This window comes from Corvus brachyrhynchos, unplaced genomic scaffold (genome assembly GCF_000691975.1).
Source record: "Corvus brachyrhynchos isolate BGI_N302 unplaced genomic scaffold, ASM69197v1 scaffold98, whole genome shotgun sequence".
Classification (NCBI taxonomy): Eukaryota; Metazoa; Chordata; class Aves; order Passeriformes; family Corvidae; genus Corvus; species Corvus brachyrhynchos.
The window spans coordinates 839,293-859,507 of NW_008239762.1; the positions used below are offsets into that span (position 1 = coordinate 839,293).

General features: G+C 38.4%; 1 protein-coding gene across 1 annotated transcript in view; it reads left to right on the top strand.

Moving 5' to 3' along the window:
• Positions 1 to 20,215, top strand: part of ZNF804A (zinc finger protein 804A) — a 74,035-nt gene that overhangs the window by 19,312 nt on the left and 34,508 nt on the right. Inside the window, exon 2 of the mRNA XM_017742786.1 lies at positions 14,217 to 14,360. Within this exon, the coding sequence (XP_017598275.1) occupies positions 14,217 to 14,360 (144 nt within the window). The remainder of the gene's footprint in view (positions 1 to 14,216; positions 14,361 to 20,215) is intronic.

Here is a 20,215-nt window from a genome sequence, read left to right on the forward strand (position 1 = left end):
CTTGTCCTTCTGACGTGGTCAGCTGCCCGAAGTAAAGACTGAAACAACTAATATTAGTGCCAGAGAGCTCTGAGATTATGCAAGCAGACATTTAAATATTAAGAATTTGCATTTTTACCTGCATACTGTTGAACGTTTTGTCTACTACTTCTCTTTGTGACTCTATTACTTGCTATTTAAAAATGCTTTATTTCACAATTATTAGTATGAAATAAAGAATACTATGATTAGAATCAGGTAGGCAGGGGAAAAATATTTGTTAGTGGAAAAAGTAAAAGCTTCATCCTAGTAAATATCTTACCAGTTTGAGAGAAAATGGTGTAAGGAAAGCTTTTTAAAAGGTCAGTGAATTTCTATGAAATTATTCTATTCTCATTGCCTTTAAAATTAAGTGTGCAAGGTGAACATTAAAAACTGTATGTTCAGTGGCTGAATTGCCATTTGAAGCAGAAGTCAAACACTTGGGCCCCAGAAAGAGAAAGCAGAGGAAACTTTTGCTTCTTCCTACCACTTCTTCAGGAGCTGTTTTTCACAGCAGTAATTTCATATACACCTCCCTTGGCAAGGTATTTCCAAAAAGGAAGCAGTCTCTATGTCGGGAATGTATATATACCAGCAACATAATCTTTAAAGGTGAGCCTCCTATAGTAGTACTTGATAGCTCCTAAAAGAAGCCAGCCAGGAAAAATACATAACTCATCAGTGTCCTTCTGTGGCACAGGGCTTTGCCTGCTTTACACCAGGTAGGAATCCCACCTTCCTTTCCTGTCAGAAAGGCATTGGTCACCCAGTGGCCTGGGGGTCACCTGGAAGTGGTTGGTTGGCTGGAGCTGGTTTTGGGGAGCATCCCTGGTTGTGGGATGACATGCTGGGCTTGCTCTTCATTTCAGCCGCTCCTGTAGGTTTGTATTTCCATGCAGAGAGATGCTGGATTGAGTTGGCCAAAGAAAGATTTTCTTTTAATAAAGAAAAAAATCAATACTTCAGCAGCTTTCTTGAAAACATTGAACAGAATTATTTTAAAAATACAAAGTGATGACTACCAGCACAGCTTCTCTGTTTGCATCAGTTGCTCACTTGTGATTACTGAGCTGGAAAGCCCAATTTTAAGGTGGTGGGGACACAGTTGTGAAAAAATGTTTGAAAAACCTCACAAATTCAGGATGCAGAAAAAATTATTATAATCAACAGCTTTCTCAAGGAAAGACTCCAAATAAAAGCAGGATACTGCTGAGCATTGATTCTTTTCTATGTGTTTTCAGCCTTCTTTTTGAGAACACAAATTGTCATTCACTGTCTGCTAAAATCTGTATTTTTCTACTATTATTGTTAACGTGTTTTTTAAAAGACAAGATTGCTAATAGCTGCAGCACCTATTAAATTTTCATATCAACATTAAAGGGATGACTAATTTTTTTTTATTTTAACCCGGTTTAGATTAGAATGACCTTTTCTTTTCTTTGTATTAAACTCCCTTCCTTGAAAAATTATTGTTTTTCTCCAGGTTGCATGTATTGATTATTAGTGCTGATATTTATTAATGATAGAAATACAGTAGGTAAGAAAACCATTTTTAAAGCTTGATCTAAAACCTTCTGGCATTTTTATTTCACTGTCTTTTGATAATCACCCTTATAAGCCTGTAAATATAAGGAACTGTACTTTCTAAAGAGCTGTAAGAAAATCAAATGGGCCCAACTGGTATTATTCTGGTTTTCAAACTTTGGCTAACCCACCTCAAAAATATTGTTGCTGATACAGGAGTGCAGTCAGTCATTTTGTTGTGGCTTTGGACAGTCTCTATATTAAAATGCAACTTTGATCACAACAGTATCTGCACAAACCCCTGCCAAGAACCAGCTTTGTTCCGATTTTTGTTGCTAAAATTACAATTTCTCTTCAGGAAAGTAATTCTTTCTTTTTTTATTTCCCTTTTCCTATTTTTTTTTAATGTTACATAAGAAAGAGTCAAGCAGCCAAATATTAGAAAGATTAGAAAGAAGCAATTTGGCTTAGAAAGAGCTATATAGATTGTGGAGGGTGACAGAAGCTGTCAGTATTGATTTTCTGCCACTTTCCTGTCTGACCTTTTGGATTGCAGCGGGCGCTCTTAAGAGGATTTAGCTTGTACCAAATTAAAGATATCACAGAACAATTGCTGACTCATATTATGGAAGCTGGCCGAGCTCTGCTGCCATCAGTGCAGGGCCATGGTCATTACTTGATTTAATGTGCTCTTGTAGATCAAGTTGTTTATGAAAACAAGGTTGATGATGATAAATGAAGTTGCCATCTACTTTGTTTTCACACACGTGTATGTGTGTATTTAAACATATAATTCTAAACTTCTGCTTGTGAAATTTGTCATGCAAAGTGATCACAATATACCCCAAAAAATAATAAAGGATAAATAGGATAAAACAATAGAAATAATAATAAAAGGATAAAAAGGATAAAACAATGCTTTAAATATACATCTATAAAAGCTTCATTTGCATTGTTGAGGATGAACTTGGAACAAAAACCCTAAGTGCTTTTGTCTTCATTTAATACATCCTGGCAGCAGCTCGACACAGAACTTCAACGTGAGCATCCTCTGCTAAGTACCTTTCCACCCTCTTTGGAGGAAATAAATGGTTTGTCTGGAGTAGTTCAAATACTTTAATCTCATTTAATCTTCATAAAGTATTTTACCATATGATGGAATTCAGTTTGTGGAAATAGTTTCTTTTTCACTGGATGGCCAGAATACGTATAATAAATATGGAAAAATAATAAAAAGGTGAATACCTTGTAATTGTTAGCACAGTTTTAAGAAGCAACATGTTAGTATGCAGTTTTTTGCTTGATAAACCTGTGCTAGATTAATGTATTATAAAATGGCACAGGAATATTGATCTGGAAGAGCTCTCTGTGCACTCTGAGTGTTGGTGCAGTTGCTGCCATGCCCTGTGTGTGTGCATGTTAATGCACATGTATACATGAAATGTCAAGCCCATGTCAGCCTAAACTAGCAGGGAAGCAAAGAACTCAAGAGTTTATGTATATTTCAATAATGTAGGGTCTAATGGAAAAGAAAAACAGGCTACACTGTGAGGATACTACTCATTAATATTGTAGGATCCACACTTGAATCTCAAGCCCAGAGGAAGTCAGCCTGTGCTGCACTTGCTTGGCTGTGCTCTGCTTTGCTGAAGAAGTCTAAGATCCAAAGACCTTTAAGCTTTTGGAATACATATAGTTTTGTCCACTCACTGCTACTTAGCATCGCTTTTTTGAGTAGGCTGTGCTAAGCTCTGTATCCAGACCGTCAGATTGTTTCTTTTATAAACAGCCATATTGTGTTGATATAAAATTTTGTTGGTTTACTACTAACTGTTGCTAAGCTGGAGTCCTGTTCATGTGACTCCTGTATTAGCCTTATTGCAGATACTCTTGCTTTGTAACAAAAACTATTATCAGGTTCAGAAATGCTAATTTTGCATACATTCCAGTGATTAGTCCTACTGGGAAGCCTGTTGCGCATCCACGAGTTTCCATGGTGTGGGGTGTTCATCTGCTGTTTGTTACTTCAAGCCAACTGGAGTTCATTTCAACTAAGAAGAGACAACTTTTGGCTGGGGAGATGTGGCTTAGGGACAAGAAAAAACTGAATAATGCAAGGATATGAAGTATTTGTGTGCAAGAAATTGTTTTCTATTACCAAATGCCTTGAGCTCACCACTAATGCTGGCATCTCCTCAGTATACATTTGTTTCTAATGTGTTGAGCCATTCTTTCTCCCTTCCAGTCATTTTTTCTGGTTCTGTCAGAGGATCCTTGAGGCTCGAGGTCATACTGCTGTAACTGCTGAGCAGTTCACACCATTTAGCAACTTCTTTGTGGAGAGTGAAAAATAAAAATTTTTGGATCTGTAGTTTTATGGAAACCTATAAGTTCAGGGTTTTTTTCCTACAGAGCACATGATATTAGGAGGCTTTGATTTTAGTTTTGATCATTGCATTTATTTCTCTTGGACCTTATGCTTTTGTTATTGGCTTTGTTTTCCCCTGTAAAAAGGTTGGTCACTCTTGGCCATCTCTTTCAGTTGTTCCATCTCATACAACCTCCCTCCTGTTTGCTCTGGCATGGTGGTGATGGAGCTTAACTGGATGTATGAATTGATTCAGATTTTAAGTAAACTTTTTTTTTCCCCCTTGCAGAAGTATTTTTAACCTAGATCAGGTTGCTGGTTTATTTAGATAAATGTGTGCTCCTGCAAACAAGTGTGGAGGAGTAGCCAGGCACAGAGAAGAGGCCTCACTATTGAGGAGGAGGTACCTGTAAAGTACTACTTCAACTTCTGGGGACTCTGAAACTGTCTTGTATACTCTGTTCAGAGTCCCTAAAGCAAAAGGAACCCATAGGCACTTCTCTAATAGAAATTGTCAGTAAGGTACATGGAATATTTGGAGTTTCAAACTGGACCTGATAGATTTTGCAATGTCCCTGTTTCTGGGAAAAGCCGACATGAGTGGATTAGCTCTGCTCACAGAGGGTTTGTGGTTTAGGGTCTCCTTCTCCGATAGCTGGCCTGAGCCCTGCAGTGTGTGACAGATTGGCAGAAATAGTCCTTCAGATTTCACTCAGATCTCAGGCTCTAGTCCAGTCCTGAGCTTTTGTCAGTGTATATTCAAAATGTATTTAAAACCCAATTTCGCTCGCTGACAGCATGACAAGATGTCATTCCCTGCGTTTTTGCTCAACTTCAGGGACTTCTGATAGTGTTCAGTGCAGAAAAACAGGACAGGAAATGGAACAGTGTGACTAAGGGTGAGTCTAAATGTATCACTTATGCTAAGGTGTGAGCTTAAGTGTGATATTTCTGAGGCAGCTTTGACTATTTTGTGGATGCGGCTCATTTTCCCTGCCTCTCTCAGAATGTAGTTAATGATCATGGGCAGTGCTGGATGAGGGAGTTTATGATCACGGGCACTGCTTCATCTCCATGTGTTCGTCTCGCAGCGAGAGGTGCCACGCAAGATGTGCTGCTGGCATCAGAGCCATTCCAAGCACAGCCACAGTCCTGGTGCTTTTTTAGGAGTCTCCTTGGAAATGTCATTGGTGGTAGTGGCCAGTCACTTCTAGGTATTTTCCATCAGCTTGTGTATGGATGCTGGATATCAGGCACTTCAGTTTGGCTATCCTCATGGCAGGATTGGCTGTTATTGAATGCTTGCCTGGGTAGATAGACGGCAAATAGATTAATAAAAATGCTTTCTCATGCCTTTTCTGTTTCTCACACTGTCAATTTCAGAAGTGTTTGCCCAACCATGTATCTTGACACATGGCTGTACCATAGTCCTTCGTTTACTCCTAATTTTCTAAGACAAAAGTGAAAAGTATCAAGTCAACCAAAATTTTTTTCTTCTCCCCTGTGGCCAGAGGTGGAATGAACTTCTGGCTTTTAGGCATGTATGAACCTTAGGTTGTATTTTCTCTTAAGCGTTCATTGCCTTTCCCTTTTGCTGAAATTATTGACTATCAACTATCCAGCCTTATGGCCTAAAATCTTCAAAACTAAAGTATTAGCATTCACATAATTATTGTCATGAGTTGCATCTATTCAAATAACTTCTTATACAGGTGAGGGTCACAGCAATGATAAATGCTTCATTTGCCATTTGTTCCTCATACAAAGAGTAAGACAAACTCATTAAAAGTCATCGGGAAAAGATATTTGCCATGGGTTGCTGGCTACTGTATTTATCATATAGGCAGATGCTTCAGCAGCAGCTGCACTTACTCCAATATCCTTTCTTTTCTTTTTTTTTTTTTTTTCAACCTGAGGTCATTCAGACATTTGCAATATTTTTTATTATGTTTTCAGAGAGAAGGAAGAGCAGGCTCATCTCATCTCAAAGATGCTGTTCTGGGTTTAAGACTGCTACAAAGTCTCTCCTAATTTAGCTAGCATAGATCTGCCAGGGTAAATCAGGATCCCTACAGGGCTCTTCTCATTGTTTGGCAGCTTAAAAAACAATCTAAGAAATGAAAGAACAGGATCTTCAAAATCTCTTTGTGTATTTGCAAAGCACTGTTCTTACAGTCTCATTTCTCTTTGCCTTGGTAATGTTGCTGCCTTTTCACTTACACCAAGCGTCCTCATCATGCTCGAATACTGATTGTGAATAGGATTTTGAATCAACTCAAGAGTAGAATAAATCTTTAGAAGGATTTTTTTCAAGGACTGTTCTCTGTGGCAAATTTAAACTTAATCCCATTTCCCATTCGGGCAAACTTTTTCCCTGGGCTTCTGAGTAAAAAGATTTATTTGCATTATTTAACGATGCCAAAAGGAGTGAAGCTTTTTTTTTTCCTTTTTTTTTTTTTCTTTCAGATGAAGTGTTCTTCTGACTGTGATAACACTGAGGATTAATTTTAGGTAAATAAATATTTACTGCATCATATTGCATCATAATGCAAACCTTAAGATCATACATATTCATAATTAGACAACTGAAGGAGCTCAGGAGAGTAATTCCTAGTGGGTTTTGAGGATTGATGCTGTGGTTGAGGGGCTTTTTTAACTGGAAGTTCCAACCCTGTACCACGTGTTCTGTTTAATAACCAGATGTCTGTGGAGGACATGGTTCTTTCCAGTGGGATAAACCCATACAGACCATTAGCTACCTGTTGGAGTAGATTATCCTGGTTTGCAGCTGGAATTGTTTCCTGTCCACATCCAGGACGTGTTGGGCAGATGCACAAAGCTTCCCAGGAGTGTTTCAGACCTGGCCTGGTTCTGAGGTCTCTGTCTCAGTGGCTGGGCAGGTAAGTGCTCGTGGCACATAACTTCAGAGCACATAATGTGGGGCCAGTTGTGATGGATCCCCTAAGCTATAAAAAGACAGTAAATTTGCATGAAAAGACTTAATAGTCTGGAAAGCCATAGTAAAATGGAACCACTAAATAAAAGGCTCTGTAAAGAAAAACCACTGAGCCTGCTGTGGGGATTTCCAGGAGCGCTGAATTCAGTGGGGCACCACATGCTCCTCAGTAGCTCCCAGCTAACACACTGGCTCTGAAAACATCATTGATTGAGTTTAAAATATGACTTGAAACTTCCTCAATACAACAAATGTAATGCTTGCATTTTTGAGACGTGGTTTTATATTTAAACAACTATATATCAGGTTTTTTAAAAGTAGAACAGATTGCAGTTTTAACCAGTCACGGAGAAGTTGTGTTCTTCAAGAGAATAAAATGAGATAGAAACATCTTTATTTCAATTCATGTATTATATTAATTTTGTCTTTCTTTTAAAAAAAAATCTTAAAACAATATAAGCAAAAGCAGAAAGGAGAAAGTACAAGAAAAACTGTTTTGAAAGCTTAGTAAGAAAAAAATCACTACAGACGATCATGCTAAAAATCTTGCGGAAAAGAAAATTATTGTAGTCAAGCATGACAAGCCAGAGCTAGGAAAGCTGAACGCAATAATCACCAAGAACTCTCATCCTGAACATATAAGTATGCAAAATTTCATATGTAAGTTGTATCCTAGATCAATCACCTGCTCCAAATTAAATATATTTAATACAGGGTCCAATTTTCTGTTTCCCTGATGCCCTGGCCAGCTTTACTGGCAATTTTTCCTGGACCAAAAACTAACTTCACCAACTCATTAAAGCTTGAAGAGCTCTAGAGCAACTTTTTAATACAAATTAATAGCAACCAGTCAGTTGGCAGTCAGTTAACCTGTAGTAAAATAAACAACTTGCCCTCACTCTGTCCTTTGCCCTTCCTCAGGTCCTGAAACACTTACGAAAAACATGGTCATAACCCTTGGATTGAGGGCTGCCAGGCACGAACACTGACATCTGTTCCAGCACTCAGTTTTTGTGCTCCAGAGGGGCTTTCCGTCCATCTCCGGGACTGCAAGTTCTGCAGGGTTCAAAGGCACTTCATTTAGTTCAGTGTGTCAGTGGAAGAATCAAATAGAGGAACTTGATTTTCCCAAAGAGTCTAATATGACACTCACCTGTCAATAGAATTATATTAAGTAGCTATGAAAATCTTGAGACATCTATGTGCCTCCTATAAGGAAATTAAAAGCTAAATGTTTTAAACCTCTGGATGTTTTAAAATCAAGATTCTGCTCTAATTAAAGTAAGTGACTGGACTATTTAACATAGAGGAGTAAAGGAGATTAATACCAGGCTACTTCTTCCCTTGCTTATCATTAAGCAGTGACGAACATTCAGTGAAGATATTTTCTAGAGCTAAACCGCCTTTCCTTTCTACACGAAAGCCTCCTTCAGTTCCACTCTGTCAAAAGATTAGTGGTAGAGATGTGGTTGATAAATTTTTCTTCGCTATGACTAGACCTGTGTTTTTCCATAAGCACTGATGAAGATCTCCTTCTTAATACAAACTCCCAAGCAAAAATGTGTGGCCAGCACTCTCACCTTATAAGTGTCTGCTCTGCCTGAAAGTAGGTTTTATAAAGCACTAGAATAAATAAATAATTCTACAGGCCTGTGCCCAACAGTTAGTTTTAATGGCAGAAAAAAACAATCAAGTGATGTTATGAGTCCCAGTTAAAAGTAATTATGCAGTATAAGTGCTTTAAGTAAGTAAATGAGACAGACAAATCTGATAACAAATTGCTGCCACATCGTAAGCTTCCTTTGCAGTTAATTCAGTCTCACTATTGCAGGACACTGTTCTGCATTGCTTTGCTCTCCTCCGAGTCCAGCTTTGGCCCTGTTCTCATCTGTCTCACTCTATTTAGTGCAGGGGGTGTGGGATTCAGCTGCTTGCATTAGTAGGTGTATGGCTAGCAAATGTGGTGTTGCAAAATTAGGATGACTTTAGGAAGCAAACAGCACTAATGGGAATAAATTTTGCTATTTCATTCTAATTTCACTATGTTATTTATCCTAATGCTAGGGTGTTTACCCAAACATGAAGTACTGTCTGTGTGTTTATCGGGAAGCTGAGAAACCAGTTTTATAATAATTTGCACGTCTTCAATAGCATTTTCAAGTATGCATTTTCAGCAGAATACTGATTAGCTCTCTTGTATGTAATAAGTGTTTTGGTTGGCACTGGGTGTCTGCAGGTAATCTTGAAGAGAAAATAAAGGTAGTGTGGGGTTTTTTCAGCCTCCAATGTTCAATTAATATAGGATACCACTCCTTCTTTGGGCCCGTCCTCATCCAGTGCAGTGAAACAGTGAGGTCAGTGCTGGAAACACATTTGCCCAAACGGAGAATGTCAGAAGGGATCAAGGAAATAGTATGTGGTGTTTGTGGCCTTGTGAACTGTAGTTTGCTATTACCTCTCACAGCTAATGGGAAACTTTCAGGCAAGGTAATCAAAAAGACCTGACAATTTTCTTGGTAATTATTTTCCCAGTCAGTCATCAGTCTCCTTACTATAAAACTGAAACTCCCTCTGCACTGCTTGGAAATGAATTTGTTAGGATCAATGAGTAATTTGATCTATGTATCTAATCACCTTTTTCCTTTGGTCTCCCCACCTTGATAAGGACAGGAACCTTTTAAATAATTAGATTTGTTACTAGACTGTATTAATATTATTAATGTATTCTATTTTTTATTTATTCCTTCAAGTACATCAGTGGATGATGTATAGCCTGCTTACATGAGGAAGAAAACTGCTATGCAAAGATATTTTAAAAAATTCTATATACCAAGTAATACCAAGATTGATAGCAGAGGAGATGTTAGTAAGTTGTACATTTTATTTCACAAAATCTGCTTCTTTGTGCTGCCTTTATAATACCAAGTAAATATACTGGAAATTAAGGAATCCGTTGTTAATTGTGCCCATGGATGTCACAGTTAATTGACTACAGGGAAGTGTGCTTTTAAGCTGTAGCTGATTTTTTTTTTTTTTTTTTTTTTTTTGGTAATGACATATTTTTAGGATTTTTTTGCATATAAATATAGCTAATGCAGAGTTTTGCCAAATCAAGAGTATTAATTTGATTTTTTTGGAAATGTTTAAAATACAATTTTGCTTTTTTGTTTTAGTTATTGTGACAGGAAAAAATGCTTTGAATATTTTTTGTGAAACAAGGTTACACTGGAACATCTGTCAGGTCTAATGGGCTCTAATCCAGAGGATCAGACCAGAGCAGCCTAATCCTCTCTGGGATGACTATACCAGTAAATTATCCTGAAGAAGGGGTTTATTTCTGTAATATGTTTTGCTTTGCAGTGACTGCAGGCCTGACCCTTTTAAGTCTACAGTAAATGCAGAATATCTTACTGCAATAAAAGGAGCTCACATTTATTGTAAAGTAAGAATATTCACACTAGTAATCACCATGGAATAGAAAATGTATTATAAGTTCACATTCTTCCTTTTTTTTTGGCTAGCTGACCTTTCAGCACATAGTAGAAGTATGAGCCTGAAGTACACTCCATAAAAATATCCCCTAGGCTGAGGCATCCAGTGAACTCTCCAAAGTTACCTGTGAAAAGAGTTCAGCACCCATGAACCTTTCCTTCTTTCTCTCTCTCTCTCCTGTAATGGGAGCACAAAGTCCAGTCTGGTTTGTGACAGGCCCTCTGTGAATAAAGCCTGCTCTTAATCCAATTTATGAGATGTTTGCAGTAGCATTTGCACAGGCTTAAGGCTTTGGAGGATGGAGAAGATGGATTTGGAGAAATAAAGCCAGCTGATGGGATCACTTATTAGAGATCTTTCATATAAATTATGAAAAATAGCTACAGTGAATTATAGCTGTAGGCTTTCAGATAATAAGCCTTTCAGGAAAAAAAAATGAAACTAAGTGACACTCAGTTCTGAGTTTCATTACCAGGCTGAATCCTAATTCAAAGTTCTTTTAGAACTTCCAGGATGGTTTGCAAATCTTGATGAAAATGAAACTAAGTTTGATCATATTTAACCAGTTTAAGTGACTTTTTGGCTGCTACTTTACTCCAGGAATACTCCTCTCCAGTGAGTTTCCAGATTATTTCTGTCTGCAATCCATTGCCCGCTGCTCTCAAGGTCCAGGGACTGTAATTTTTTACTGTCAGTTTTTGGGCAGTTATCCCTCATCAAAATGGACAGGGCTAGGGAAAGCCTCCTCTGCCAAGGCAGCACTCCTTGCAAAATCGATAGTAACAGCCTAGCAGGCAGAGAACCAGCAGCCTCTGTTCTCCTGTTTCCAGTCTGTTCATCCTTGAAATCAGACTTTCCTCACTCCCAGTGCCAACCAGCAGCAGGAACAGTTGACTCAGTCACAGCCCAGCCCAGGGGATCCCACGGCCACAGAGAATCTCCTGAACATCCTCCATTAAGGGTGTTCTTAAGGGGTTTTTTGTGTCTGTGCATGTGAAATACAATAAGCTGAAGCCTTGAGGTTTGTCTTGAGCTTCTGCCGCCCCTGGAGGAATGGGAAATTTTTAAATTTGAATGAAGTTTAGTAGCTGGATAGAAACATCTGCCAGCCGAATATTATACAGCAGCAAAGGATATGGGCGATACAGGAGTTGCATAGAAGTGTTGGTTTAGTGCTGTATCATGATTTTAAAAAAACATTCAAAAAGGGAGAGGGTAGAAAACAGAGACTATGAATGGATTTGTGCATGGCACTGTGGTGTAGCTTGTTCTCAGATCTTCTTTTGGAGGCTATGGAAAGAATAAGCAGAAGTAATGAGTGGCCTCGGTGTAAGGAATGCTTGAACAAACCAGAACTATGTCATGCAGGAAGCAATACCTGAAGGAAGGTACATATACTTATCAATGACCCAGTCCAAGGGAATAAAAGGGAAATGTTTATGACCTTTTCCGATATGCAACAACTGAAACCAGCAGCATGCAGGTGCAAAGCAAAGGGAACAGGGCTTAGTTAAGAGTCAGTTTCCTAAGTTGTACAGATCAAAATCTTGCCCAGGTTTAAAAGGCTGAAGTGTACCAATACAGCCATTCATATGTTCCCAAGGTCAAATACTTCTGGTTCTTTTCATTTAAAAGTCCCTTCTCCATGCATGATTGAGCTCCATTATTCTATTCCATCCCATCTACTTGCATTTAATTTAGATGTGTTGCCATTCTTTACTTACCTTTGAAATTTTGATGAACTATTGTAATGTAAATTTAACCCTCTCCCCCAAAAAACCCCAGCTGAAGGAGTTTAGTGATAGAAACCCCAAGATCCTGAAGAGATTTTGTTACTGTGAAGTAAAGTTTTTCATGGGCTTCCAGTGCCCCTGCCTCATTAATATGCATTGGCATGCCAAATGTAATTGCATTCAGGTTAGGTTTTGCTGTGAAGAAAGTATATTGTTTCAAAAATGGTGCTTTATGTCAAGGACACCACCAGTGAAATTACAGAACTTTATTCAAGGTATTACACAACATTAGTAAGTCTTGCAAAAGTTTGGTTGAGGGTTAATCAACAGCATGGTGTAAGATCTTTATGAAAAATTACTATTCAATTCACTGTTCTTGTCTTAGGATCCATCACATTGACTTTCATATATATATATATATATAATATATATATGATGTTTCGTAGTATTTCAGAGTTCTGATAATTCCCCCAAATCCCAAATTCAGATTTTTCTTTTTTGTGTTTTAATAAAGCCAAATTAGGTGTCATCCCTTTGTAGACTACAAGAATTACTTTCAAACTGTTTCAAGGGAGTGTATTTCCTTAGGGTCTCCATGCTATTTCCACTGCTTTCCATACACAGCATCCTGGTAACACTTGAAGTGGTTTAAAACCTGTAGTTTTTACTAGTTGGTACCAAGAGCTAAGTGCAGAGTTTCCAGGTGAAATTTCCATGGTGCATAAATGTATTTCCAAGTGTAAAGTAGTGTTATTTCTTGAAATAAAATGCTAACTCACTTTGGGTTTAAATGGAACAGATTTTATGAAACATAATTGTAGGGAGGTGTTAGGAATGTGTGAATTTGTCATGTGTCAGCCAATATTCAAAACAGCACTCTGAAGTGACTTGTGCAATTCTATTAATGGACAGAATTTTGGTGAGGGAGTACTTCAGTTTGGGTATGAATCAACAGTGTTTGCTAGCAGTCCAATCATGCTGAATTATAGTTAAAGTACTACTTTAAATAATAAGTACTTTCTGGATATAATTTTAATTTTATGACTACTATTCCTCTCTCTTTTAAATAAACACCATTGTTATGAAAATATTCTAATCTGATAAACATAAATTTTCCATTTTAAAGTCCCCAAAATATATTGGAAGTATATGAGTTGTTAGCTGTGAAAACTGCAAGCAAATACAGACTTTTTCCCCAAATTAACTCAGTTTTGATTACAATATCATCTTTTATCTTAATCTACCTGAACCAAAGAACTCACAGTGAAGAAACTTTGAGAAACAAATCTGAGGGGTTTATTTTGTTAAACAATATTTGACATGTTTGGGATGTTGTCCTGAGATTCTATCCCGGACAGATTTGTCAAAAGCAGGAACCATTGCACTGAGGGTATACATGTTCAGTGTTTAACTGGTATTACACTAATCTGGCATGACAGACCATTTCTATGCTGTTTCACAACAGGCCATGTTACCATCAATGTGTTTAGGGAATTAATAAATCTTGTATGTAATTTTCTCATAAATGATAAGCAGAGTTGGATGTGATGCTTTGGCTAATGTATGGTAAACAGAGATTTGTCCTAATATGGGATGACAAACACAAAGTGATGAAGTTAGTAATTACATCTCAGCTGTGAAAGTGATCCTCGTATTTCACGTGTACAGGCATTCAAGAAGGACCTAGTATTTCTTTAATTTTCTTTTTTTTTTTAGTAAGCAGACTTTCTTGTAAAAGCCTTGTAGCTAAACTATTGCCATTTGTATTCTCCTGCTTATTGTGCTTGGGTATACTACCGAGGAGTGAGGCTTGGATCAAAATTAACTCAAAAATAGCCTTCAGCATGATAAATATTTGTATTTAAATAGAACCCAGGGAAATCCTTCTAGCCTCTGACAGAGCCCCGAAGGGGAGCTGGCAACTGTATAGCAAACTGAAGTGTGCAAATCTTCAGCCTCGCAGCAGATCCAGTAAATATGTGCAGTGTAACACAGCAAATATGGGAAGGCTTTTAGTTACAGAGGTGTGTAAACGTTTACAAATATGATTAACTGCAGAGCACAAAATCCATTCGCAGCATCAAAGGCAAAACTAAAATTACTTTTTCCCACCCCCCTCCAGGATTATGCTGAAAAGAAAAACACGATAGCAAAAGCTCTGGAAGATCTTAAAGCCAACTTCTACTGTGAACTCTGTGACAAGCAGTACTATAAACACCAGGAGTTTGACAATCACATTAACTCTTATGATCATGCTCACAAACAGGTAAGAGAAATCTGCTCCCTACTTCAACTATTCAGATAGCATAATGAAATAAGATGACCTTTAGGGTGGGCTTGGAAATCACAGTTGAGTTGTCCTCAATTTCAGATTCTGGAAAGCAAAATACACTGTCTTCTTGGAAACAAATCTTATTGTGGAGATTTTACAGTCAAAAATTCTGAGGTGGGAAGAGAGAGACATTTGAACAGTTTAGTTGAGAAGAGGAACAGGGAATGATGAATGATAATTAATAATATGATAAAAATTGTAAATGTATAATTTCCTTCTTCCCAGTTTAATTTTTCATGTAAATGCTGTGGTATACCTCAGATGTGACTTGCAACATTTGTTGCAACAGATGTGCGTAAGAAACTTGGCATGCTTTTTGGTAAACTTTCGTTTAGTGCAGACACAGTTCTGAAACAGCCTATGACTACTTAAATTAGTGCAGGTACAGTTCTGAAATGAGCTACAATTTTATTTAAATGCAGAAAAAAAGTGTTTTAATGAAAGGTTTCAAAGTGTTAACTTTAAAGCATCAATATTTATGTTTTTATCACCACATTATATCACTTTGCCTCCAAGTTGTGAGTCTTACTTTGGTGACATAAAAGCAGTGCTTCCACAGAATGAGAGAGGCAAGGCATCCCAGGGCAGCATCCTGATCTGCAGAGGGGTTACATCTATGTAATTCAGAGGGAAAGACAATGCATCTTGACTCCCCGAAGAGATATGTAATGATAGTGTAAAGATATGTAATAACTGTACAGAAAATTCCTACTTAGGCCACTTACCTGGTAATTATTCTGTACCTTTTTTTTTTTTTAATCTGGTGAAATCATATGGTTGTGTATCTGGATTGATTGCTTTTCATTCTAATTGAATCTCCCTTCTTCCTGTTATTCTGCTCAGGGTGAACATAGATAAGCTATTACATCTTTTGTATCTGTATTATATAGAATAATGATTGGCTTTTCTTTTCTTTAGCACTAGTCCCTGAAACATTCTTTCTCTCTCACTGGTATTTTTATTTAGCCTGTAATTTACACTGTCAGTGTGAGTGTTAGATTTGGTTTGGACTGTGAAGCTGTGGACCTCGGCAGCAACAGCAATCTGTGAGAAGCTGGAGAGAAAGATACATAGATAAGAAACTAGCAGGTAGCTTCATTGCATTCTGTAGCTGCTTACTATGAGTTTTAGTTAAAGTACAGCTGGAACTTGATTATTCAGATGTTATGTTCACACAGCAGCACGCCATTGATGGATGGCAGGAGAAAAGAACTGATGGGCAGAGTCTTCCCTACTTGACCTCACTTAGGATTTATATTTATTAATTTGTAAGTGCTGTGAAGCACTTTGAAATAATGAGAACCTGAAGGCTGCAGTCCTTGTTCCTCTCTTCAGTATTGATGAAAAATTGATTTTGAAGCTGAGGCCAGGTGTGAGACTGAACAGGAACTTTTTTCCACTGTTTCACATGCTAATTCTTGTTTTCTCATGGCTTTGGACAGGAGAGGGTGGGCACTGCACCAGCCTCTGATGGAGCATGGCAGATCCTGCCTCTCCGTCTTTTCTGCAGGTGGCATGTGTGTCTATGTTTGCATGTGGCTCTGTGGATGTGTTTGGTGAAAGACAGGAAGCCATCCTCTTCCTCTGTTGGACCTTCACGAGTCTAATCTCTCTGCTAAGAGATCAGAAAAAAAATTAAAGTTTTCAAATAGAAAAAAAGGCATGGATGCTTGTTTGGCCAAAGTAAAAATTTCACTGTTATTACTGGCAAATACAACTATTGATTCCTGAGATAAAATGTTGAGTTTAATTCTTCTGGAATATTTCTTTGTTGTGGCTTCTATTGGTGTTATGAAGAAAAACCCTTCCTCTTCCCATATTTGGGTGTAAAAGGTGGCAGGCAGCATATGCTGCAGCACAGGCTTGCTCTGATTTGCTCTGTTTTCAAGAGCCTCATACCAAATGCTTTTTCTTGGGTAGTTTTAATAAGCTTGCTGGAGACATATGCAGGTGCTACTGTTGAATGCTCTGGTTTTGTCCTGGGACTTCCTACCTCAATGGCAGAAGTTTTCCAGCAGTTCAGTAGAGGGGGGAGGAACTTGTAATCTCTCTTTGGGTTTTGCTTCATATTTTTTCTTTTTTTTCCTTCTATCACACCTTTCTACAATAATGGACAGGTGAGGGGAAGTACTTAGTACAAAGAGTTTCCCAATACCCAAGGACAGTTGTAAGCTGTGCAGCCAGTTTGGTTTCAGTGATCCCAGCACCCGAGAGTGATCTCTGGATGATCAAATGGATGAAAGCTCTGACTAAAGCTGAGTTCATCCCAGCTTTTCTGAAAAGCCATATTTAATCCTAATTGTACAGTCTGTTATCACACCATCTAAGCCATGGGAGGGTTTGGCAGAGAAAATGTTCCTAACAGCTCCTGTACCTCAATTCCATTGTAAAAGATTTTCTTTCCATCCGTTCAAATGTTGCTAGCAAAGAAAATTTACAGGATTTAAACCAGAAGATTTATTATGTGTGTTTCCTCCATTGGCTGGGAGGCCCTGTGCTGCCAGGTGTTGGTTGTGTTTTGATTTGTTGTGTCTTAACAGCTTCTGAACACCCACTTTGAGATAGTATGAGTACCTTCTGAGCAGTCCAGAGAGAAAGAGCAGGACTAGGGTACCCACATTTTATTTCCTAGGACCTGAAGGAGTTCAGTGTCTCAAGAGTCCCGCTGCTTCTGTTAGTGTTTTCCTGTTCTTAGCTTTTACAATATTGTTTGGAGAGCATATCTATAGCCTTTATGAAATACTCCAGGAAAAGCAACTTGCAAGCAGTCAGTAGTAACAGAGAAAAATGGACTCTCTGCTTTGCTTTGAAAGTTTAGACAAAGAAAAAAAATACCAAACAAAATAAAATGCTGGTGTCTTTAAAAGCAGCAATGTCTTGAGCTCACTACGGAGAGATGAGTAACTAAGGCAGAACTGCTATTATTTACTATAGTAATGAGAGAATTGCTATTTGATAATGATGGCCTAAACCCACAGAATGTGGGATCTGAGACCCATGCCAGGGCTTTAAAAACATCTGTATGACTCTATGCAGCAATTCCTCCATCTCTGGAAGGAGCTCTGTGAAGTGCTGAAAACCCCTGCCTGAGCTCCTTGAGACACTGCGCGTTTGATAAATGTGGCTGAGCATTAAGTCCGAACCTCTGAGTGACCTTCGTGTCGTAGCTGCTTGGGCTTGGTGAGTTATGCTGTCCTGGTGAAGAAATCTGGACCACACAGTGCGGTCCCCTGCACCAGTCATTCCTCCAGAGACTTTGGTCACTACAGGGACAAAGAGGGTTTGAAGGTCTCCATCCAGAACTTCTGATTATTCACCTAATACCATGGCAGCACACTTGAGATTGGTGTTCTTTCCCCTCCCAGGAGGACTCTTCCAAATACCAAACAACAACAATAACAGCGAAAGCTGTGATGAAAAATAAATAGCCCTAATGTATTTGCATTTACAGATGAAAATACAATCAATTAAGTGAATTTTTCCCCACAAAATCTGAGGTCATTTCTCAAACTGTTTCTTCTGGATGAAAATGATCTCTGTGCTCTACAAATATATTTAAAATTGTACGCATAATAATGCACAAATTATGCAGAAAGACTAAATTAGTAGTTGTCTCCTTTCCTGATTCCAGACACAGATTTCTCCTGCCTACATTTTTCTCCTCTCCTTGTATGTTTTTCTTTGCATTTTTTGACATCAGTGCCAAATAAGCTCGAGATACTCTCTATTCACATTAGAGAATACCAATCTCTAGTCAGTCAAAAATCCAAACTTAAGTAAGTTTCATGTGTTTGAATAAATATTTCATGGAATATGGGTGGAGAACAAGAAATTGGTAAGTGGGAAGGTGTGATTAGGCATAACAATAATATAACCCCCAACCTTTCACAAAATCTGTACCTCCTATGAGTTATGAGGCATGTAAGGTATAAATTAAAAAGAGCAATATAGCACATTTGGGATGCCAGTATTCCCAGCAAAGATAATTGGATGTTAGCAGTTGTTTGAGTTTGCAGTTTAAAAACAAAGCAATGAATCCTTGTAGTCATCATTACATCTCTTTTTAAAAGCTCTCATTGCAGTGTTACTCCCTCTGAAAAAGAAAAACCCCATCTCTTCTGCTTGGTTGGCACCTGCAGAGGGTGCACTGCAGTGCATCTGCAGCTTCTGGCACAGCGAAGAGTTGGTGTGTGTTTGCAGGGTATGGCACAAGTACTGGGAGAGTTATAAAGTGAAAGAAATGAACTCTTTACTGAGACCCAGCAGTATTTTTTGCTGTATTTTTTCAGACCTGCTTTTTGCTATGGGAATGGGACTGAGCCAGAGGCAACATGTTGTATACGATCTTTGAAATGTAGAAATAGTGATTCTCAAAAAAATCCTGTTGTCTTCTCGAGCAGTATGTCCAGAGCTTTGGTGTAGTACAGGATAAAAACTGAAGAGTTCAAGAATTTTCTGAAGATTTACTTCATGAACAACAACAAAAAAAAGTGATGCATCGTGTGTCAGATTTCGGGCATGTTCACTAATAAAAGATTTCATAAATAACTCTGCTGCTCTTTAATCAGGAAAGTGCCTGTATGGTTGGTTGCCTTGGAGCCAAGCCCATGGTGCCTCGTATGACTGAGGGGTGGCTGCATTTCTGCAGGGACAGTGAGGAAGGGCAGCAGGATGCAGGTGCGATGCCAGCTGCTCCACCCTCCTGGGGAGAGCGTGGCCCTGGCAAATGCCGTTGGATGGAGCTTCTGGGACACAGGGATGCACTTGCAGTGTCATTTTTTTTCATTCCTTGCAAGTGAAAATAATTATTTGCAATATGTTTCAGTATTTCTTTTTATATTTTTTTTTCTTTTCTTTAGGCTAAGTGACTTATTATTTTTAATATAAGCTAGTCAGGATTCTTGCAGCTGAATTTTCTGGAAGGAAGAAATTTTATATTCCTTCTCTTACTTTATCATGTTTCTCATGTTAGAGAGCCACATCTCAGTTGTCCTTGTGGGCAGGCAGTCTTAACTATGCAAGCATAGATGAGATTTAAACATTTGTGTTTGAATCAGTCTTGTGTAGTCCTTTCGTACTGCTATTGCTTTCCCAGAAGGTAACTTGGCATGTCCTCCTATATTTCTTTTTTTCCCTCTGGAAAACATACTCATCTTTGTAGCCTTTTTAAATATTAAGGGAACACAAACAAATGTTCAGCTGTGCATTCATACACATATATGTTTTTGTAATGCACATACAACCATGAAATGAGCCCCTCCTCTCCCAAATACACACTGCTCTATCACTGTATTTCAGGTTGGTTTGGTTTTTTCCCATTAAGATTGCATTATTTAACGATCTTTTGTGGTTGGATTGGTGGTTCTTTGGGGTTGGTTTTTTTGTTTGTTTGTTTTTTTGGTTGTTTTTTTTTTTTAGTGAAAAGCTTCCTTTTAAGTTTTAAGCACTTGTGCCAGCATTAACGTTAATAAGGGTCATCACCAGGTCTATTAATTATATCTCAGCACTGCTGGGAGCACTGGAGCTGAGCCCTGTGATAGACTTGATGTTTCCTTTTTTAACTCCTTTAAATAATAAAAACAAACAAAAAGCCTTTTGCTGTTACTGCGAAGAGAAAGGCAGAAGTGCCAACACAACAGGAGCCCACAGAGCCCTGAAGGAGGGAGGCAGACTGAGGCTCTCACTCCTGTGGGCTGTGGGGGTGTGTCCAGAGCACGACGCCAAGGGGACCCTGTTTTGGGAGGGCGGGCTGCCGAGCTGAGGGTCACCCCTGCCACCACGTGCGGCGG